This window comes from Delphinus delphis, chromosome 1, assembly GCF_949987515.2.
Source record: "Delphinus delphis chromosome 1, mDelDel1.2, whole genome shotgun sequence".
Classification (NCBI taxonomy): Eukaryota; Metazoa; Chordata; class Mammalia; order Artiodactyla; family Delphinidae; genus Delphinus; species Delphinus delphis.
The window spans coordinates 99,486,683-99,510,290 of record NC_082683.1 but is presented as its reverse complement, the minus strand read 5'-3'; the positions used below and the strand labels follow the sequence as shown (position 1 = coordinate 99,510,290).

The window sequence follows — 23,608 nt, the reverse complement described above, 5'->3', positions numbered from 1 at the left end:
ATAGTTGTTTATTAAGGACAAAATAAGCCTCTTGATTTGCTATAAAAATTTGCTAATAGTTTTGCTTGACTTTAATGCAAACATTGTAAAATAGACAAATACCCACAGGATTCTTTGGAAAAATATAGGTTCAGGCTAAATTAAAGCACTTGGCTATGTTTTTGTATCTTAATGTGTATGTGAGAAAGGTTCAGAGTTCTTTGGCAGAGCTCTACTAAATTCTACTCTCAATAAGCCTTCATACTCGCTTCTTACACTTAAGGCTCTACTTGCATAGAAACTTTGAAAACAGATCCAAGTTAATGGATATCTTAAACTAATTCAGTCAACTGAAGCAAAGATTATAGAGTTCATGTCATAATTATGGCATGCGTTAAACCAGTCATTGTATTGCTGATAAACCTTAATAGCATAAGCAGTAAAGAGCTGCCTAAATAAACAAATCTGTTATTGTTTAAAAAGCACAAGTAGTTCTTAGCGCTGGAGCATGCCAGGATGATGTAAGAAGTTGCTCTGATATATTCTTCACGCCAGACTGAATCATCACGTTTCGTGACTGAAGTCTGTTTACACCACTGTTCCTTAGTTCCTGGAGCTCACTCTGGACTAAGCTCGAGCTTAAACACATCTCTGTGGAGGTCGGTAGTTAAGACTGTCACACAGTTTAACTAATTTGAGTAGTCCTTGCTTTCTTAAAACCCAATTCTTTTTGAATGTTGGACACATTAAACAGGAAGCTCTTCATTAGTTCACCTTGAAAAGCATTTGACTTTTTCTACATGAGAATATCTATTAAAAAAGGAAATAACCAAGGTATGCTCAGGTAGAAATAAAAAGCCGCATGCTTTTCTGTGTCCAAGACTTCTGAAATAGGAGTTGACTCTGTGCAAAAGCTACTTGGCCCCAAATATTTAATATACAGGGGTTAGAAGACAATAGTATAGGCTCTTACTCACTAATCTCCCTAGGGAGACAATGTGATAGCATCCCAGAACTTTTTTGCTGTTATGACCAATAAGAAAATATGTCCACTAAAACAGCAACAAAATGATTTTGCTGCCACTCTGTAGGCTTTGCTACAACACACATCTCCATGGTAGGGCTCGGGGTTTGGAGTTTATTTTCAGTGTGAGTTCAGTAATGGCAGGCGGGAATTAATTTCTCTCCTCAAGAGTATTCAGTTAACCATGGTCTTGAGCTAGGTTTTAGGCATTATTCATTCCAAGAATTTCAGTGAAATCAAGTCAAAATACTTCACTCTACAAGTACAACCTAGAGTAAATAAAATGATTTAAAAATAATGTGAAATGCCACAGTCTGATGAAATAGAGTTTGTGACCTTGTGGTAACTGGACTTACACAGCTATGTCCATTAGAAATGTCTGATGACAAGTTCCAATAAGACAAGTCCTTTTCTTTCCTTGACAGTGTAAGAAAGGATTTTTTGGGGGTAGCAAATTATTTATGCAAAGCTATTTTCCTTACAGTGAAAGGTATTAAGTAGGTATAATGATATTCAACTCAAACTAATTTTGAGCTTTACATATATATAAGTATAGCTATACAGGTAAAGTCATCACTGTAAGAGTCTTTCTGATTGTAGGACTTTGAATATTTGTTACTTGTAGGAATAAAAATCTATTTGAGGACTCAGACCATGATGAGAATTAGCTCCACAAATAGAAAAAGCAACATTACATAAACCTGACAGTAAAAGAAATGCAGGCCATGAACTGATTTTTGTTTTTTTTTTTTTAATATCTATATAAAAAATAACGAGCGATTTACAGGTCTCTTTCTCTAATCAGAACCTCAAGTGTATATATAAAGGTACTGTACAATATATAAACATTTACAACCAGTACATCCATATTTTGCTTAGCATTCCAAGGCCACATTGCTAAGTCAGTACAGAATCAGTACAGTGACAGGTTACTTAGAAAGGAAAGAGCCACATCAGACTGACAACAGATGACATCAAAATTATGTCGCAGTTAACAAAAATTGGATTTTTATCACTAATTGTGGACTATAGGGAAAATAAATCATTTCTGTGATACTAAATTCTTAGCATTTATCAAGCCTTCTAATTCTTCTCTATTCAAGTAGTTACAATAGGTGGGTAAATATAGTTCTGGATGGAAAGGGGATTTCAGAAATCTCACTCTGGGAAGCATGTCTTATCTACAGGGGCTGATTTAGTTGTTATATTAAAGAATTTCACAGTCAGACTCTGAGAGGGAAGGACCTGGACATGATGTGTTTCACAATAACAAGATGAACCCAGGGTGACAGAACAAGTGTGTTCAAATACTCCAGAAAATGGTTTTATTCTGAGAATGTTCCTTTATTTATAGATGCTACTGAATGCTGCTTCCGGGGGCTGAGAAACCCGGATCTATTTTATGGAGCTAAAAACTGTCTCTACCTTCCAACAAACATCTCTAATTAGACTTTAGAAAAGAATTCTGAAAATCTGTACAAGCTAAGCAGATGTTTACGCTCCCTTTCTTCTTTGTAAATAGGTTAATGCAGCTAGATATTAAAATTAAGATCTAGCATGGACTGTCTACCACCACGTTTGTTCTCACTTGCTTGTGAGTCGGTCTCACACAGGTTCTGCTTCTCAACACTTGAACTTGTACAGCGGCTGCCAGATGAGTTGGTACCTCATCTGGCAACGGACCGTGAAACTGGTTTCATGATTAAGTCCCTCTTCAAATATGTATTATGTATTAATGACTAATGACTTAGTAGTTGGTTCAACCAAAATATCCAGAAAGAGAAATTTGGTAGTTTTTCTTCAGATAGCAATAAGCAATAGTTCCACATGCTTCTTTGTGGTTTCATAATAAAATAAATGAAATAAAAGGGTGATCTGAGATGCTATAACACATTAGAGTTGGATAACACAGCAGGAGGTGAACTCTTAATCAATTGAAGTGCTTTCTCATTTGAACATTCATTTATAAATCACATCATCTTTAACAGTTATTTGAAATACCTTATCCGGCCGAATTAAAATAAACAGCCATAAGAAAGTCAGTATTTGACTACATTTTTTTTTCTTTCCAGTAGCGATGTTTGGGAGCTTTATTTTTAAACGGGGACATCATCAGTGAGCTGTTAGGAGAGGCAACTGCTATCTTTAATGATGAGTTAACAATCTCTTCTTCTGCAAGGGCTCAAATATTTCTCTCTGTAAACATGCAACATGCTATTGAGAATATCAACTTCCAAGCCAAACCTAGCTTTTTCATTACTGTGGAAATATCTGCGTGAGAAGGATAAAATAGACATGATACAGTAGATAACTTGGCACAAATATAAAGTGAGTTGTGACCACGTTGTGAATATCAACATGTCATTTGTTCAGACACTCATGAAGACGAGCTGGGCGGCCTGAGCTGGGCGTGTCCGATGAGCCCGTGGGTGCGGCTCCTTCCTGAGCGCAAGGCGGGCAGCCAGCCAAGGGGACAGTGGGTTCTTAGCAATCCTGCAGGCCCTTCATGCAGCCTAGGTAACTTGATGCTCAAATTAAAATGTACTTCTGATGTGTGTTTCAGAATTCCTGAAAAAAATGATTTTGAGGGGGGAGGGGAACACTGCTTTTTAGTAGGAAAAGATTACAACTTGTTTTTTTGTTTTATACTAAAGGTCACAGTCGCTTCTCGGCCACACCAGTAGTGCCTGTGGCTCTGCTTGCACTTGGCACCTTCCAAGGCCCTGGAGTTATTGGTGTTTTCTTAGCTGGAGAACCGCTTTCAGGTTTGAACCCTCCGCTCTCTTTGTTTTTGTCAGCTACCTCTAGTTCTTTTCTTTTGTGATCTTCTATTTTGTTTAAAACCATTCTTTCTTCAGGTTCCTGCTTTGGCTTCTTTTCTGATATTTTGACATTTTCTCCTATTTTATCTTTACTAGAACTTGTTTCTACTAAGGTTGCTTTCTTTCCTTTTTCATTTTCCGATATAGCTCTACTAGTAGTGTTATTTGTCTTTTTGGATGGAAGCGACTTTTCATCCATTCTCTTGCTTTTTTTCTCTGGAGACCTGGTTCTGTTTTTTCCAGGCTGATTCTGATTTGTATCTTTCCTGATAACACCTGATCTTTCTTTCCCATCTGACATCTGCTCAGCATTGTTGCTAGCATAGCCCCCTACTCTTTGGTTCACATTTGATTGGTCTTTGCTTCCTTCAGTTTTTTGCTGCTTCTTTGGGCTTGAAGACTGTCCTCTGCTTTTTCTGCAATGGTCTTGTCCAGAAGCTGCCCTGGTGCTGATCTGACTACTTTTATTCTCTCCTTTCCTGGGGCTGAGTGATCGATCTCTGGGTCTTCTTTTGGGGTCATTTTTTAGAGGGCTGGGAATCTTTTCTAAATGTTCCTCTGAATATCGACTGGCTGACTTTTTGGGACTAGCAGATCTGCCTCTTGGTGTGACACCATTTTCTACTTTCAAGAGATTTTTCTTATCACTGTGCCCATGACTGTTGGGTGGATCCCTTTTATTCACATTTTTATGGAGAAGAGACTGATGTTTTATATCAGACTGATTTTCATTTAAAGTGCTTTTCTTTTCAGGCACAATGTCCTTTAATTCTTCTGCCTTTTCACATATCTGAACTCTCATCAAAGATTCTTCAATTACTGGCACACGAGACTCTTCAAATATGAAAGCAGAATGTGAAGATGGGTGAAATGGTGACTGTTCATCATAAATCACATTGGAAGATGAAGGGTTATTAATATTCCAATCACCTAAAAAAAGTGATTTGAGTAGAACATTATTAAATTTTAGAATTATAAATAGGAACAATTAAGTTTTGAATTTTTTGATAGCCATTTGAATTTTACTGACTGCTTAAACAGCCTGAGTATCTTATAAATAAAGTTCATGTATGTTTAGATCTCTCTCTATAAAGGCAGACGTATACAGACAGCTATACTTGTACCTGAAGGGTAGGTTGTTTTATATATACAAAATAATAGTATTCATTTTTCCAATTACTTTTGTATAATAGGTACGATAATATATGATGTATAAATTCTTTATAAGTAGCAAAAGCCCAATAAAAATCTTAAAAGAAATAAATAATAAAATAATTGGACCAAATTACCTGGTCCAAGCAGCTTACTAATTTAGCTATTATTGATGGATATAGCTTCAGGATTTGCCAAAATCACTAATAAAGGAGACCAAACTGTGGTAACCAGAATGGAGTTCATGGGCATTTGTAAATAATTTTCTTGCTTTAAGCTGTCAAATTTAATGTCAAAAGGAAACTGAAAAGTGCAGAAGATAGAAGTAGATGTATTTAATAGCATCATTTTTAATTAAAAAGAAAAAAAAAGAAGGAAGTGATTTACAAGACATGCAAATTTACCAAATCTTTTTAAGGAAAGACCAAGAAAAGCCCTGAAAGCCTTAATGTTGCTCAGGTTTCACGTAGGAGCACAGACCGGAAGGAGCCAAACCTGAAGAAGGAAGAGAAAAAGCCTAGGACTGTGTAAAAAAAACATCACAGCGCAGTTAGCAAAGATGTCACCGGGGACGTATGGTTTACAAGCAGATGGTGGAAGGTAATACAGTCAGAGGATTATAGGCTGGAAGGGGACTGTAGGAGGTCATGTCTATACTTATCCCTCAAAAGCTCTATGGGGGGAAGGGAGGAAACTGGAACGGACAAGGACTAAGTGGTGTGGTATTGTACTTCTAGACTAGTGCACTCAGTTGATAAACAGTGATTTTCAAATACTGTGATATTTCAAAAACATACAACGAAACCAAGGAAATTTAAGATCAGTACAGGACTACGGAAATGGTCCCAAGTGCAACTCCTTGTCTCCAGGTAGAGCTAAAGTAACTTGTTTTTGACAAATGACCAGAAAAGCCTAAAGTTCTTATGCTGCTCATTAAGAGAGAAACTCATCTTACTATAAGGAAAAAAATAACATTTGAAGAGATTTCAAATGCTTTTCATGACATTAAAATCGTTTGCCTCTAATGTTCTCATTTTTTATAGGCACTTTTCTCTGCAAAAGCAACTGTGTTTTCTGCTGAAACTAGCTTAACATATATATTCTAGTCTAACAAAAGTTCTGTATGAATCACTTATTTTATAATATTATTATTTATGGTAACTAACTTTAGATGGTTCTGGTGGTTACCTGTGAATTAGCTAGTAAAATATCTGTCCCCTCCAAACAGATATTCCTTTTCCTTCTGCTGCCCCCTCCCTAACAAACACATTCTCAGCTTTTCAGCTACAGGTGAGCTACTTAACTTACCATGGTCAGGTATCAAGCCAGTTCCTGGCCTCAGAAGAAGAAGAACTTTATTTCCACCGGCCTGAATGAGCTCAATTGCTCGAGTATGTGTGATGCCTTGTGTAGGTTCCCCATTGATTTCAACAATCTGGTCCCCAACCTAGACAGGGAACATTCACAGAAACAACATGAAACTACACATCCTCCTCTGGTTCTGTTTTGTCATCCCTAGAGCCACCCAACTCTGCTGAATGACTCTCTTTGTAAAATATTTAACTTGTGCACAGTGCTATTACGCTAGAGTTGACGAGGAGTGGACAGGTGGTAGCAATAGGAAGAGAAGATGTCCAGTTTTATTTATGCTATAAAAGTTTCTATGACTAGTAAGCAGGATCTGGGCATCTTGAAGCCAAGAATCAAATTCTAAGTTTTCAACCAAACGTTAAGTGGTGGGAGAGGGTGAAGGCTCTATGACCCACATGATACCACAGAGCTACCTCTGATTAATCCGCCTGTGAAGGGTACTTTCCGACTCGAGCTGAATATCCTAAATCCTAGGCAGGTGGCTCCTCATCTTTGAAGCCTATCCTGGCCTCCAGGGAGAACTGCCTACTCCTTCCTTTGTGTTGCTGCTACACCCTGTACATATATGAGGCATTACCTAAATGAAATATTTATAGACTAAAACTCTAAGAAAACTCAGCTTGGAGAAATTCATACTACTATGAATACTTATTTAAAACCAATAGCTGGCTTACACTAAATGACTTTAGTGTGTAGTGATTTCCCTAGAAAACAAACAAACGCTAGGGATCAGAATAAAATGCCTCAGCACCATTGCTATTTACTAGAAATGTCTGTAGTTATTTGAAAAGAAAAAGGAAATGTGAAAGAGTGAAGTATCACTTCTGCAAAGGACCTGGTTAAAGATAATGATGGTAATGATTTAAAAATATATCCAGATTTTAAACATTTCGAGGTGACAAACAACTAAAGGGTATTGGCTTCAAAACAGAAAAACTGAACAATGGACAATTACTGAAATTACAAAAAGCAATATTTGCAGAGCTTACTAAAACAATGCAGAGATAACAGAAGAGGACGCAGTAATTATTTAACAGAGGTGAGTAGGATTGCTCTGTATCCACAGCTGCAGCAGCGCACAGTGGCTTGGAAGCTGGGCTTTGGAGTCATAATGTCTGTGGTTCACTCCTGGCTCGACCTCGTCCTAGCAGAGTGGTCTCATTTTCCTCTCTGTTAAGTGGGGATAACATTAGTACCTACCTACCTCCTGGGGTTGTTGGGAGGAATTAATGAGCTAAAAACAGGATTATACACCAAGCACAAATAAATGTTAATTTTCAAATGATCTATTTTCTGGTTTTCCAAAAAAAGATTTAAAGCTGGTGGCACAGTGGTTAAGAATCTGCCTGCCAATGAAGGGGGCACGGGTTCGATCCCCGGTCTGGGAAGATCCCACGTGCCGCGGAGCAACTAAGCCTGTGCGCCACAACTACTGAGCCTGTGCTCTAGAGCCCGCGAGCCACAACTGATGAAGCCCGCGTGCCTAGAGCCCGTGCTCCGCAACAAGGGAAGCCACCGAGATGAGAAACCCACGCACCGCAACGAAGAGTAGCCCCTGCTCACCGCAACTAGTGAAAGCCCACGTGCAGCAACAAGGACCCAAGCAGCCAAAAAAAAAAAAAAAAAAAACACAGCAGGATGAAGATTTAACTATAGACTGCACCCCGTTCTATACAATGCAAACATTTTTCAAGTAAACTAAGAAAACAGAACAAGTTTTATTGCATATTTATGGGAAAAAAATGAGTGGAGGATATCACAAAATAGATGGAGTTAACACATAAAGTGGAAAAAAAATCTAAAATAAAAACCAAAGTAAGATGATAATAAACATAATAGGATGGAGAAAAAGTAATAAACACAATTCATTAAAAAACCCTTATAATCAGAATAGGTATATAAGTGAAATAAAGGTCGGTACCCAGATTTTCTTTAATAAGTGATTATAGAAAAATCATTTTCATGAGGAAACACAGATGACAAATTAGCACCAGATATAAAACCCTCTGATAATTAGAGAAATTAATATTAAAATAGATACTACTTGGAGCATGCTTTGGGTACATCTTGTAAAAACGTGCTTGAGGTTATAATTCATTTCAATTATAGTCTTTGGCTTAAATTCTCTGTCCAAACCTGCATATTTCTTATTCTTTCAGCACAATAAGTAAACTGCAAAAAAACTTGTAATCGAACAGATCTGCCACCAGGTGTCATTTTTGTTTAACTTAAAAACTGAATTAGGGTGAAGGAGAGGAAAGCCATGGTTTTAAGATTTATGGTAGAGAGGCCCTCAAAAGGGGAAAAAGGTCTAAACTGGACTACACAAAGCTTAAGATAAAAAAATCACACCTTTGAGAGGGAAATGTAAACATTCTTCTAAAAGTTTGTTACTTTAAAAAATTTAAGTGTGATAAAAATACAAAAAATGGGGAATATATTTTTTGATAAGAATAAAAATTCAAGGTCAGGTTTTTGTATTATTGAAAAACAGAATTGTGGGGGACAGAGGAGAGAGGAGAGAAGAAAGAAATGAAAGGGGAAGAAAAAAATGAGAACAGGAGAACCAAAAGGGGGAAAGTAGGAAGAACGATAGAGAAAAATTGTGTTGCTTTAAAAAAGTCACTTTTTAAAGGCAGTCTTGCAGTTTTTCAAACAACATCCACTAAAATATTAAAATGAATGACTAAACAATATTTCTAACACATTGCTTACATTATCTTACAACCTCTTAAGACCCTTTATGCCTCCCAAAGGAATTGAGTCCAAATGACATAATCATGGCCTGATGTGAAAGCACACAGACCAGGCTGAGAGACAGTGGCCCTGGGTCCCTCTATGGCTGTGACTCAGTCTCCCTGAGCCTCAGTTTTAATCTGCAAGTGGGGATAATGCCCCCTACCTCACAGAGTTTTTATGAGACTAAAACTAATACAAGTGAAAACATGTGGTCTGGAAGACAACAGACTCTTAATAGTTTCTAAATCGGATTCTGTTCTTTGTCAAATATTTCAGTCTGACACTATTACCTAATATGGACTTTTTCCATTCAGCTGATTTCTCATTCCCTTAGCCCAGAACCTTTTTCCTTCCTCTCTAAATCAGGATTTAAGGACCAGCTGAAGACTCACTACATGTACATATCCTCTCAACACCTTTCCATCTATCTTAAAAGTAAACATTTTCTTGTTTTAGTGAATTATACGATTACACTGTTTGCTTATTCCTTCCTATAGCCCAAGTCCTGTCTACCCAGTAATAAGTTCTGGGAGTTAATCTTAAATATTTAAAAAAAATTCTCCCATTATCTAGAAATATTAACCATGCATTCTATTCTTTCAACAAATATCTATGGAACATCTACTATCAATATTCAAGGCACTACCTCAGGTGCGGAAGATACTGGAATAATAGGTACAGGACACAAAGTACAGTGTCAGCTTAACAGAAAAGATGGGAGAAGAGGAGAGAGGCAGGAGGGGAAGGCAGACAGGATGGATGCTCAGGTGGCTGGCTCCATGCACAAGTGTCAGCTGGAGATAAATGTTCATCTTTTGGGACAGTGGCCACCTGAGTAAGTTGTCATTTACAGCAAAGCTCCCATGATCCCTACACCAAGTCAAGATTTTGATGATTTAGTAGCCAGAAAAATTATTCTCTGAAAAGCTGATTTATTTTATTAGAGTTTAGAACAAACCTGGGCATAGCAGTAATAGCTTATTTGCTTTTGCTTTCAAATTTCAGAGTTTCTTTTTTATATTAAAGCTGATTTAATCACATAATTCTAAAGTTTCTGTTCATTATTAAGAATAACATGTTTTAGGGCTTCCCTGGTGGTGCAGTGGTTGAGAGTCCGCCTGCCGATGCAGGCGACACGGGTTCGTGCCCCGGTCCGGGAAGATCCCACATGCCGCTCCGGCTGGGCCCGTGAGCCATGGCCGCTGAGCCTGTGCATCCGGAGCCCGTGCTCCGCAATGGCAGAGGTCACAACAGTGAGAGGCCCGCATACCGCAAAAAAAAAAAAAAAAAAAAAAGAATAACATGTTTTAGAAATAGAATCCTTTAAGGCCTCTTTGTTTGCCTTTTATTTGGTGAGATTAGTGTATCTGAGGGTTATATTTGAAACCAACATTTCAATTATATCCTAGTTTTTGGTTTAACTGGAGTTTTGTGATACAATATACAATGAGATTTTTTTAAAACTCCAAGTTTAAATGACTTAGAGATTTTTGTTTTAAAAGGTTGGGGGTGGAGGAGAAAAAGGACCAAGAAAACCAGAAATAAGTATGCCATCCCCATAAACAGTGCCTCAAACTGCTCTTACTAAAACTTTAAGAAGTTTACTTGGGCCATGTATTTTACATGTATTATAGCTCTGCGTTTTGTGCAGGTTCAGAGTAGTTACCCAACGATGCACAGCTACAAGGTGGCAGAACCAGAGTTCGATCCTTGTCCTGTCTGATTTCCAAACCCATGTTCTCCCCACTTTATTAAACTGTCCCTACAAGAAAGTGAACTGTGGCGAGAGCAAACAGCTCAGCTTCAGCACACTAATGGACTTTGGCCATCAGCCCCTCTCCTTGCCGTCAACACCCTCCAGCTCTGCTTCTGCTGCTCTGCGTTCTCACCCTCCCCATTTTCTCTACTTTCTATGGTCCACTAATGACAGGCCTTATCCAGAGTCCTGCCCCTGGCCCACAACTCTCTAAATCGTCTCCTTTAGTGAATTCATCCACAGCAAAGGCATCAGTTATCACTTCCGTCTGGGTAATGTCACAATCTGGGACTTTACCTCTTGTCCTAACTGCCTGCTAAATATTTACACCCGCTCAACCAGCTGGTCCTTCAACATGACTACAACTTAGTACATCATCAGTCTTTGCCAAATCCTTTCTCCCACTGGCCTCCCTCACGTTTTTTTTTTTTCATAGTACAGGCCGGGTGAAGCCTCTAAGCCATCCTTTACTCTTTTTTTTCCTTCATCCTTCACTCATTTAATACTTGTCAGTCATCTAAACTGGTCTTTTCTTCATTAACGGTTGATCCCACATGCATCACTTACCGTCCACCCAAAGTACTACCATCCAAGTTACACTCCCACCACCATGATTGGATGCCTAAACGATAGCTAGCCCTATCCCCTCATCCATCCTACACACCAAGAGACTGATTTTATCAGTGTATTGCTCTCAGGGGGAACTCGTGGCGCAAAAGCCTTCTGTGACTTTCCACTGCCTTGGACCTACACACTGGTGATTCATCCTACTTGCATATTCTCATTTTCTTCTACCTTCCTATGTATTTTCTTAATAGACTCTAGGTAAACTTGACCACTTGCAGTTCCCTATATATGACGTGTACTTCCTTCGTTTTACCCCTTTGCTCATTTCTTCAGCCTGGAATGTTTTCTTAATCTCTCCCTGTTGAAATCCCATTGACTGTCCAATGCCACCTCGTCTATGAAATCTTCTCTACTCATATTCACCTACTTTGAACTTGTACAAAAGTCTAGTCCTTTAGAGAAAGGATGGTATCTTGTTTGGGGGTCACTCTTTCTCCTTGCTTATTCAGTATCATGTATAAATCCCTGGGTAAAGCAAACACTCGGTAAATGTTTATGAAATGAGTAATGGGAGTGGAGTAGTGATGTGCATAATTTAAAACTGCAATCACCCAGAAGACTTTTCTAATCATTGTTAGAATTTACCATCTAATAATTTGCCAGGGTCATTTGCCTTTCTAATTACTTAGTTAAAAGCAAAAGAGAAAAATAAAAAGAAGAAAAAGAAAAATTTATCTTTCCCTGATGCCCACTGGTAGCAGAGGGAGGAAGTCCAAAGTTCTCTTGAATAGTAAGGGGAAGGCTGTCCGGATTTTATAATTTTTAGCATATAAAATTTTTAGCATATAATTGAATACCAGTAAATTAACTATTTAAAAAAAACTGAGCCCAGCAAATGTCTTCAATATAAGAATCCTCTAAGTAACATCTAGAGAAGGAAGGAAAATATCTTTTGCAGATCCATAAACCATCTGGCCTCAACGCCACGTACAAAGCTATAGTGTTTCAGAGCTGAGAACCCCTATGCAGGAACATTGCTGACGTGATTTCTAGTCCTGCAAATGATAATAAAGTTTGGGAGAGTCATGCTTTTCGACCTCTGGCTCCCTCTAGAAGTAGCTAAGAGGGGAAAAAAAATCCTGGGATTATTGTTTCTTGGAAGAAGTCGATGATTCTGTTTCATCCTGGCTTTCCCAAGACTTAATAAGATGAAAGTATATTTTATTTATTAATCCATTTGCCCTTGAATGTTGACTACGTAAGTAAAATTGATTTTTTCTTACTGACCAAAGTCAAGCCAGCGCAAACAGCCTAACTGCAATACAGTATAGCACCCTGCAAAGAGGAAATGAACTCATGACAAGCATCTGCCTTTCAGGTTTTAGTGATGGAAAAGCTTGCTTCATAGATTCAGGAGGTTTCTGCATTCCCTTTAATCAACTATTTTCAGAAGTTTCCAGTCCGGAGCCAGAACCAAAGGTTGCAGACGGAAGCCAACTCACGTGAATTCTGCCGTCTTTGATGGCAGGACCGTCCTCAGCCAGACGCAGGATGAACAGCCCCATGTTGTATTCCTTCCCACCCCTGAGGCTGAATCCAAAGCCCCGGGGGCCTCGCTCCAGCTCCACTGGGTAACAGCCAAGGCTCTAGAGAGAGAGAAGTGTAAGGAAAACAAGTTTACGTGGACTGCTTTATTTAAAGTTTGAAGAAAGACTCCTTTTATGGCCAGAAGAAATGATTTATATTCTCAATACACACTTTTAAAAGAAAATTGAAGTACAGTTAATTTACGATGTTGTGTTAGTTTCAAGTGCACAACAAAGTGATTCAGTTACATGTATATATATTCTTTTTCAGATTCTTTTCCACTATAGTTTATTACAAGATATTGAGTATAGTTCTGTGCTCTACAGTAGGTCCCTGTTGATTACCTATTTTATATATAGTAGGGTGTATATGTTATCTCAAACTCCGGATTTATCCCCCATCCCCTTTCGTAACCTTAGTGTCTTCTATATCTGTGGGTCTATTTTTGTTTTGTAAATAAGTTCCTTTGTATCATTTTTTGGGGATTCCACATATAAGTGCTATCATATGATATCAATATGCATTTCTATATCATAAGGAAGGAATGTATGTTTTGGTCAAAGGGCTACTTAATTTCTATAAATGCAGCCTAAATTAATTTGAAGATTACATGTCTTCTCTACTAGTTGGTCAATATGCAACAGAACAATCAGAGAACAGAATTTTGAACAGTGCTTCCTTTAAGCAGATTTTGACTAATTTTCCTGAAAAAAGAAAAAAAAACCCACCCCAAATCCTTCCTTGATTAACTAAAACACTGCTACTTCTAGGTACTCAACTAAGGGTTAAGATTTCTCCAATAGAGGATAAACTTCTTTTTCACTCTTTACGTCGTCTCGTGGACACTAAGAGAATGCCAAACACAGAGTAGGTCCTTAAGAATGATCAGTTTGGGGAACAAATTTATCTGAACTGATTTGCAGTTAAAATTCATCAGTGTCAGTGATTCAGCAACTGAAAAGAACAGTTCGCATCTGGGGGGAATCTCTGTTACCTGATTGTGCCGACTGCCTATGACTGAAATCATTGCAGTGTCAGGCTGTGCAAGGTGCTTGTGGTCAGACCACGAGTGTCTGTAGGAAGTGAGGACGTCTTTTCCAATTTCACCTTCTGTGACACTTCTACAGGAAAGAGAAATCAAGTCACTCTCTGAACTGAGAATATGAAAAACAGCCTAAAAGTAAAAGCGGATCGATTTCTTTTCCTTTAAAAGCTGAATTGTGCCATTCTCCCTCTGACAAACTGCTATTAAGACAGGCTGTATCTAGAAGCAGAGAGATGCCAGGCAAAAACTAGCCATTAACTCCAGCCTGGCTTCAAGTCTGTCAACACCCCCATGCTGTTTTTTCGTTTTGTTTTTGTTTTTTTGTTTTAAGGGTGTCTCAGCACAGTTTACATCAAGGAAAACTGCACTCAAGTCACTGAACCGGAGGGCAGATAAGCTGACCTTGTTACAGTGAAAAATGGCTCTCCTGCAGTACCAATGCCTGTGAAAATGCTGAATTTCTGGAAATTTAGTTTTTGTTTCTTGACTTGTATTTTCAACGAAAGACTAAAGAAATATGCACAGATACTGCTCGGGTAGTCTAAGAAGATGGTAACTGATGTGGGTCTGGGGCTTCCCTACCAAAACCGTGAGGACCTAGAGCAGCAGAGTAGGTGCTACTGTCACTTCTTTCTAATCCCCACCTGTTACGCTGCACCCTGGGCTGGGGCTGGGAAGAGGGGGAGGAAGGGACAAAGGGACCGGAGGGAGTAGACATCTCATCTTGACCTAACCGGCTGGCTTCTGCATAACTGTGTGGAGGTGAGTGGGGGTGGGTGGGTGATGAAAAGTGGGGAGATGAGCAGGGGAAAAAACCAAAACCTGAGAAGAGCAGCCCCACCTGTCCCCAGGTATGTGGTTGGCCTGTGACTGTCCCACGGGCCTGTGCTGCAGGGCTGGGCTTTGCCTGGCGGAGTTTGTTCCTGATGGTGGACCAAGATGCTCTGTTCAAAGGCGAAACAAGAGAAATAAGAATTTGTACATAAAACTGTGAAAGTGAGACAGTAACAAGTGGTTGTCACTTTCCCGACGGTAGTGACTTTACACAAGCAGCACTGCTATCAGCTGCCTGCGACTGGAACTAATGTCTTTTTCCCTGTGGCTTCTGATCGATGTTTATGTTTGAAGAGACCAGGAATCATTCTTACTACACATGCTTTCCCTCTTTCACCTTTGTTTTGGTCGTCCACACAACATGAAAATCAGAAATGAACATACTCCATACTATTATCTAGAGGACTGAGCTCTGGGAACTACCTTATAATATATTTATGGGTTTCCAGAGTGTACTGTCCATAACTGGTAAACCACTCTAGATGACAAAAACAGGTCTTAGGAATGCTGGAGCACAGAGGCCAGTCTGGAAATCACACACGTATCTTTAACCTGCATCTTTAATGTAGCAGTAGTTATTTCACCTGACTCTAGTATCACAGGGAAACTTATAAAATCATCCTGAGTATTGACAAATGTTTATAAAGATTTTACTGATTCTATTTTCTAAGAGCACAGATGTAAGTGAAAAAAGGAACATTTGCTTCAGTATCATCCTCAACAGCTCCAGAACTCCTGTTGTTCCTTGAAGGCGGATTTCATAACTAAGCAAAGTAACTGCTTGCATCTAGAACTAGATGCCAATTCATGGGAGATGACAGTTAAAAGACACTCTGGAGGTTGTCAGACTCATATTTATTTTTAAAGCTGAAACTTTCGGACTTCCCTGGTGGCACAGTGGTTAAGAATCCGCCTGCCAATGCAGGGGACACGGGTTCGATCCCTGGTCCGGGAAGATCCCACATGCCACGGAACAACTAAGACTGTGCGCCACAGCTACTGAGCCCACGTGCCACAACTACTGAAGCCCGCATGCCTAGAGCCTGTGTTCTGCAACGAGAAGCCACCGCAATGAAAAGCCCACACGCCATAACTAGAGAAAGCCTGCACGCAGCAATGAAGACCCAACACAGCCAAAAAAAAAAAAAAAAGCTGAAACTTTCTAATGTTTTATCCCACCCAAATTTTAAAACATAGGATATTTTAAAATATCAAAGAGAGAGCATAGATTAATGATTAAGACCATGAACTGTGGAGCAAGACTGATGGGGTTTCAGGCAGATCCCATCATTCACTAGCTATGTGTTCTTGAACAAATTACTTTAATTCTCTGTGCTTCTAATCTAATCATCTCATCAATGAAAAGGGAATTACAGCTACCTCGTGGGGTTACTGTATAGATAAACATGCTTAGAACAGTGCCTGGCATATCATATTCACTATATTAATGTTTCTATTAAAATGATCATTATGGTTATCATAATCATCAAAATGACTGGGGCTATATTTCTCTTAAGGTGTACAGTCTGAAATATTTACCTAATTTAGCAAAAATGTTCCAGGTAAGAGGACATTTTTAGGTTAGAACATGTAGAAACTGATAAAATCTGAATCTCAAATATAATGAAAACACAGAAAGACTGATGTGAAAAACAAGGAATATGAATGTTTAGGAAGCAATTTCTATTGAGAGAGCTGGGACTTCAGGGTCACTAAATACATCATTATTTTATGGCTTGGATTAAGTTGTTTCTCTTCAAAGTTCTTGGGACTAAAAACATAGATAAATAATTAATTCTTATTTAAGAACTTCTTGTAACTGAAAGTAACTGAGAGTACTCTGAAAACACAGGCCAGGGTATAAACAGTGGTGGGAGGAGAGTAGTGGTATCTGGCTAGGCTGCCGCAGCAGCCTCTCTAAATTTTATCTGAAGATTTTTGTAAAGCAATGGGTTAAGTATATCTTTCCCTCAATGAGAATTAAACTTTTGCTGGAGTTTCTGTATGTAACTACTTAAGAGAAAGTGTATTATCAGAGGATAAACACAAAATCCCACAGTTAAACTTTAGCAACAAACATTATAATATATTGGGAATCATCTTTACCAAGAATAAGAATCTCATGAAAGAACTTTCTAAAATTCTATTGAAAAGATGACCTGAATAATTGAAGAGATAGCCCATACTCTTAGGTGGGGTGACTTAATATTTAAAGGTATAAATTTTCCCGAAGTTAATATATGTTCAATATATCCCAATAAAAATTGCAGCTGGATTTTTTAGAGTGGCTTAATAATTGGCTCTAAAATTTTACATGGAAAAATTTCATGAATACCTAGTTGATTTGGTGGGGGCTTGGAGAAAGATGTGCCTTAACAGACAGATATTAGAATATACCACCAAGTTACAGACTAAAAAAAAAAGTGTGTGTGTGTGTGAATATATATATATACACACACTCAAAAATTATATTTATATATATTAAAATTATATGTATATACACAATAGGTACATATAGATAATAATAGATAAACTAGCAGAACAGAATAAAGAACTTGGAGATTCTCTTTTTTTTAACATCTTTATTGGAGTATAATTGCTTTACAATGGTGTGTTAGTTTCTGCTGTATAACAAAGTGAATCAGCTATATGTATACATTTATCCCCATATCCCCTCCTTCTTGCGTCTCCCTCCCACCCTCCCTATCCCATCCCTCTAGGTGGTCACAAAACACTGAGCTGATCTCCCTGTGCTATGTGGTGGCTTCTTCCCACTAGCTAGCTGTTTTACATTTGGTAGTGTATATATGTCAATGCCACTCTCTCACTTTGTCCCAGCTTACCCTTCCCTCTCCCCGTGTCCTCAAGTCCATTCTCTACGTCTGTGTCTTTATTCCTGTCCTATCCCTACATTCTTCAGAACTATCTTTTTTTTTTTTTTTAGATTCCATATATATGTGTTAGCATATGGTATTTGTTTTTCTCTTTCTGACTTACTTCACTCTGTATGACAGGCCCTAGGTCCATCCACCTCACTACAAATAACTCAATTTTGTTTCTTTTTATGGCTGAGTAATATTCCATTGTATATATGTGCCACATCTTCTTTATCCATTCATCTGTTGATGGACATTTAGGTTGCTTCCATGTCCTGGCTATTGTAAACAGTTGTGCTGCAATGAACGTTGTGGTACAGAGATTCACGTTTAAAGGGGAGGTTAATATACAGAAGAGATGGCTCCATAAATCAATGAGGAAAAGAAGTACTGTCTAATAGATGGTACTAGAAAAACTGGCTCACTGTAAGGATAAAAAATAAAACTGGATCCCTCCTAAAACTATATATAAAGGTAGGCTCCAGATGGATTCAAGATCTAAATGCAAAATGCAAAATTAGAAATCCAATAGACGATAATATAAGAGAAAATTTCTGTGATATGGGGTGGGGAAAGATATCTTAAATAAAACTTCAAAAGCACAAGCCATAAGGTACTGAATAAAAATTGACTAATCTGGTGACATCTAAATTAAGACTCTCTGTATAACAAAGGGCACCATAGTCAAAGTTAACATACAGATGACAGGAAAAGGTATTTATGCTTTCTAAAACTAAATTGGACTAATGCCTATAATTTGCAAGGAATCTCTAAATATCAACAAGAAAAAGACAGCAATCCCACAAGAAAAATGAGTAAAGGATATGAAGAGGCAATTTACAAGAAAAAAAACAACCCCAAACAAGCATCCAAATAGATGCTCAAATTCATGCGTAATCAGAGAAATGCAAATTATATACCGATGAAGTAACACTTTCCTTGCTGTACACTAGCCAACTTGAAAGCTGGATAATGCTGAGTATTGGCGGGGATGTGAAGATAAAGAATCCTCAGTGTTCTGTTGGTGGGAGTGTAGATGGCTGCAGCAATTACAGAGGACAATCTGATAGTACTTGGTCAAAGTAAGCAATTTCTTTTGATCGAGCAATTTCACTCCAATAAATTCTCACGCTGTTTTATAAGGTACATATATGAAGGTACAGAGGATAGTTTGTGATAATGTGGAGTTGGAGATGGCGTGGCTGTCTATGGGGGAGGAGACAGGTAATACGCAGTAAATATACAGTATGGAAAATGGTCAAGTAGTTAAAAGCAATCGATTGTGTTCACCCAGCAACTCAGATAAATCTTGAAGGCACTTGATGCTACGATACCAAAAGCACAAGCAACCAAAGAAAAGATAGATAAATTAGACAACAGCAACATTAAACTTTTGTGCATCAGAGGACAATATCAAAACAGTGAAAAGACAACCCACAAAATGGGAGAAAAGACTGGCAAACCATATATCAGATAAGGATCTAAAATTAGAATATAAAGAAGCCTTATAATTCAACAATAAAAAAGACAACCCGATTAAAAGTGAGTAAAGGATCTGAACAGACATTTCTCCAAAGAAGATATGCAAGTGACCAACAGCACACGAAAAGCCGCTCGACATCATTAGTCACCAGGGAAATATAAATCAAAACCACGATGAGATACTATTGTATTTCACACTCACTAGAATGGCTTAAAACACACATATACATACACACACACACACAAAGGAAAATAAATGGTGACGATGTGGAGAAACTGGAAGCCTCATACATTACTGGTGGGAATATATAACAATGCAGCTGCTGTGGAAAACAGTTCGACAGTTCCTCAAAAAGTTAAACATGACATCATATGACTCAACAATTCCACACCTAGGTATACACCCAAGAAAAATGAAAACACACATCTGTATAAAAACTGTATGCCAATGTTCATAGCAGCATTATTCATAATAGAAAAAAAATAGAAACAACCCAAGTGTCTATCAAATAATGATTAAATAAGCAAAATGTATATACACATAATGGGATATTATTCATTAGTCATAAAAAGGACATGCTACAACACAGATGAAACATGAAAACATTTTGCTAAGTGAAAGAAGCCAGACATAAAAGGTCAGATATAATTCCATTTACATGAAATATCTAGCAAATCCATAGAGAGAGAAAGTAGAGTAGTGGTTTCTTATAGGGGTGATAAAATGTTCTGGAATTGGTGGGGATGGTTGCACAACCTTATGAATATACTAAAAACCACTGGCTTGTATACTTTAAAACAATGAAATTTATAGCACATGAGTTATGTCTCAATTAAAAAGAAAAAAGAAGATACAACAACTAAGTGCCATGTAAGATCCTGAATTAGATTCTGTAACAATAAAGTGACATTAAAAAAAAGAAAGCATATGGTTCTGAGAAAAAAAACCAGCATAAAATCTATAACACAATACCAGTTATACAACTCAAAAAATAAAGGCAGACACACACAAAAACATGTATTTTAAAAGACATAAATAAAGGGAGGCACATAAAATACACTGGCATAACTCCCAGTGGGAGTAGTGAGAGAAATGAGAGTGGAAAACGGAGACAAGTGAGAATAAACAGATAAATCAATGGAAAGCAAAACAAAACGAAAATGATGGCAACACTACCAGAACCATTCTAACATAGCCCTTGGTAGCCTTTGGGAACTTGTGTCCACTCTTAAAAGTGAAATGAACAAGACCTGACACAACATTAGGAATCAATTTTAAAAAATCATACAATTTAAAGATTTCTTTCCAATAAGCAAGAACAAGCAGGCTGAGTCAGTTTATGCTCTAGACTTGAGAAGGAGCTGCCCTGGTGAAGAGGTGGCAGTGTCGTGGGAATGCCACACAGCAGGGGGAGTCCCGAGTCCTGAATGTGTTTGAGAGTTTTATACCACACACGACACTTGACTTGGGAACTTGGCAAAGTAAGAACAGATACTGAATCATATCTAGCAAAAGGGGGAAAAGAGGGTGAAGGAAACAAGTTTTCTTTTTCCAGGTAACTGTCTTTTATTGATTTACAGTGAATGGCTTATGGAGAGGCGGGGAGCAGTATCACATGGGATGGAATGCAGCTTTGAGGTATCGCTCTGAATGTGTGATTTCTGAAAACAGCTGTAGAGCTGTAAGTATTCATTTGACTCTTTAGTGCAATTGACAGACTTCAGAGAAGCTTGGACGTCTTACGAACTCCATGAATGGGACAGAAGGGACACTTTCTAATTTACCTGAGAAAAGTAAGAGATTCTAAATGTTCCCACAGTTTAATAAAACTTAAGAGTATAGTAAAAATAAGGTGTAATCACTGAAATGTGATTTTACATGTCAAATGTGATTGTATTTTAAGAGGTTGCACCTACATATGAAATAACACTTTAAAGCATGGATCTGCTGGGGTGTTTCCCGCCACCCTTCCACTTTTCGTAAACACTGATTGGCCTTATATAAGAAATCTTAAGATTGTCCAGAAGACAAGTCCAGAAGTATTTGGGCCAGAATGTCAAAGTTATTATTATTATTATTTTTGCCGTGCCACGCAGCTTGTGGGATCTCATTTCCCAGACCAGGGATCAAACCCCAGCTCTCGGCAGTGAAAGCTCGGAGTTCTAACCACTGGACTGCCAGGGAATTCCAAAGTTAATTTTTAAATGGAAGAGAAACAACTGAGTAATTTTGGACAACCTCTCGAAAACACCATCAACAATAAAGGGTAATTTTGAAAAAAAAATTATACTAATATCATTCAGCAGTAGAAAGACCACTTCTTTCTCTGTCTCAAGACTACTCAAAGTGTGGTCTGTTAGTCAGCAATAAGATGCATACTGATACTGAGAGTAAAAATTTTTTAATTTTATAATGATTCGACAGAAAAATTTTCATTTTTCATTTAATTTTTATTGAATTTTACAAAAAACGCTGGTCTGTGATGAACTGGGAAAAAAAACCACTGATGCTTCTATATATGGTTTAAGAAACACTGATGTATACTACTACTAGTTCCACTACTTCTAGCAGCTTCTATCACTACTGCATGCCAAGCATGGTGATATAATTGCACTACATACATCATTCTCAGAACAACCCTGAAATGTCACAACCCTGTGGCACTGAGGCCTGCTTTTCTTTGTGGGTCACGGAACAGAATTTAAGGCTAAAAAGCAGGCCAAAGAGATCATGGTAAAGAAACTGAGATAAAGAAATCTTACCAAAATCATATTAAGTAACAATAAGCCTTCATTCAAAAAATTTGACTGAGCACTTACTATGTGGTTAACACTGTTTTAGGCCCTTGGGATTTAGCACCAAACATGACAAAATCTCTAACTTCATGAATCTTATGACTTTACATTCTAGTAGGGGAGACGACAATAAACAAATAAACTCATAGTTCAATAACCTCATATAGAGATAAGTACAATGAAGAAAAGTAAAGCTGAAAAACAGAAAGAGACTCACAGACATAGAAAACAAACTTAGAGTTACCAAAGGGGAAGGGCGATAGGGGAGGGATGAATTAGGAGGTTGGGATTAACATACACACACTACTATATGTAAAATAGATAATCAACAAGGACCTATTGTATAGCACAGGGAACTATACTCAATATTTTGTAATAATCTATAAGGGAAAAGAATCTAAAAAAGAATATATATATATATATATATATATATATATATATATATATATATACGCACATAACTGAATCACTGTGCTGTACCTGTAAAACTAACACGATTTTGTAAATCAACTATACTTCAGTAAACATTTTTTTAATTAATAATTAAATTTTAAAAAAAAGTAAAACTGAGTAAGGCAAGACTGGGTCAGGCAGGGGGAGGGTTATTTTAGATACCATGATTAGTTAGGGAAGGCACAGCAGTTAGGAGCACAGATTCTACAGCCTAGAGCCTGTATTCAAATACTTGTTCTGTCACCAGTTTTATGACCAGGGGCAAGTTCTCTAACTGCTTGGTGGCTCATTTCCTCGCCTATAGAATGGGCCATTAATAGTGCCGACCTAGGGTTAGTGTGAGGATTAAATGACTTAGCAGATGTAAAGTACTTAGGACAATAGCTGCCACATAGTAAGTGCTTCTTAAATATTATTTCCTTAGGCAGTGAGTGAGGGAGGCAGCCATGCAAAGACGTGGTAAGATAATGACAGCTATCACTAGATGAGCACCTTAGGGTACTTATGCAGATTATGTACATTTTCACCTTTAATTTTCACAGTGATCCTGAAATAGATATCATTATTCCCACCCTACAGATTAAAAACTGAAGGTTAGAAATGTTAAGTGGCTTGTTTAAGGTCAGACAACTAGCTAATAGGTGTCAGTGAACTCTTGTCAGTCAAAAGCTTACTTCTTCTATTAGGCTTATATTGCCTCTGCTAGGTATCGGCATAGAACTGAAAATCTCCTGACTCTTACTTTGCTCATTCGCTCATTCATCCATTTACTCATTCCTTCATTCAAAAAAATATTTACTGAGTGCCTAGCAAGTATCCTAGTCAATCGGTAACATTTTCTTTGTATTCAAAGAGCAGACCCTTTAATAGGGAGTTAGTGATGTAATAGTGCTCAGTGAATTGCAGAGATAAGGAGTGCTATGGGACTGGGGGAGGAAGCCCATGTGCACAGAGGCCAATGAGGACCAGTTCAAGAGAGGATCTGGAAAAAGAGACAGATCTTTGGAAAGATCTGAGAATTTGGAAAGAACTGGGAGGTAAATTTAAAAGGCAGGCTGGGAACAAAATCATAAAACACTTTCTGTGCACAGAGCGGGGAAGCACTGGAGCTTGCACTGAAGAGGA

General features: G+C 38.0%; 2 protein-coding genes across 7 annotated transcripts in view; one reads left to right on the top strand and one right to left on the bottom strand.

Moving 5' to 3' along the window:
• The window catches only part of PHTF1 (putative homeodomain transcription factor 1), a 71,219-nt gene extending 66,533 nt beyond the window's left edge, over positions 1–4,686 (top strand). For all 4 annotated transcript variants that reach the window (XR_009521520.1, XR_009521519.1, XR_009521521.1 and 1 more), the window contains 3 exons: positions 3,377–3,520; positions 3,658–3,768; positions 4,579–4,686. The gene's annotated coding sequence lies outside the window, so the exon portion shown is untranslated. The remainder of the gene's footprint in view (positions 1–3,376; positions 3,521–3,657; positions 3,769–4,578) is intronic.
• Positions 1–23,608, bottom strand: part of MAGI3 (membrane associated guanylate kinase, WW and PDZ domain containing 3) — a 266,730-nt gene continuing 243,122 nt past the window's right edge. For 2 of the 3 annotated variants that reach the window (XM_060027498.1, XM_060027506.1), the window contains exons 17-21: positions 14,884–14,986; positions 13,992–14,118; positions 12,913–13,056; positions 6,286–6,424; positions 1–4,755 (exon numbers count right to left, since the gene is read on the bottom strand). In XM_060027498.1, coding sequence (XP_059883481.1) covers positions 3,659–4,755; positions 6,286–6,424; positions 12,913–13,056; positions 13,992–14,118; positions 14,884–14,986 — 1,610 coding nt within the window. In that variant the 3' untranslated portion in view covers positions 1–3,658. Of the gene's footprint in view, positions 4,756–5,379; positions 5,473–6,285; positions 6,425–12,912; positions 13,057–13,991; positions 14,119–14,883; positions 14,987–23,608 lie in introns of those variants that run through there. The other variant, XM_060027516.1, reaches the window with a different exon arrangement.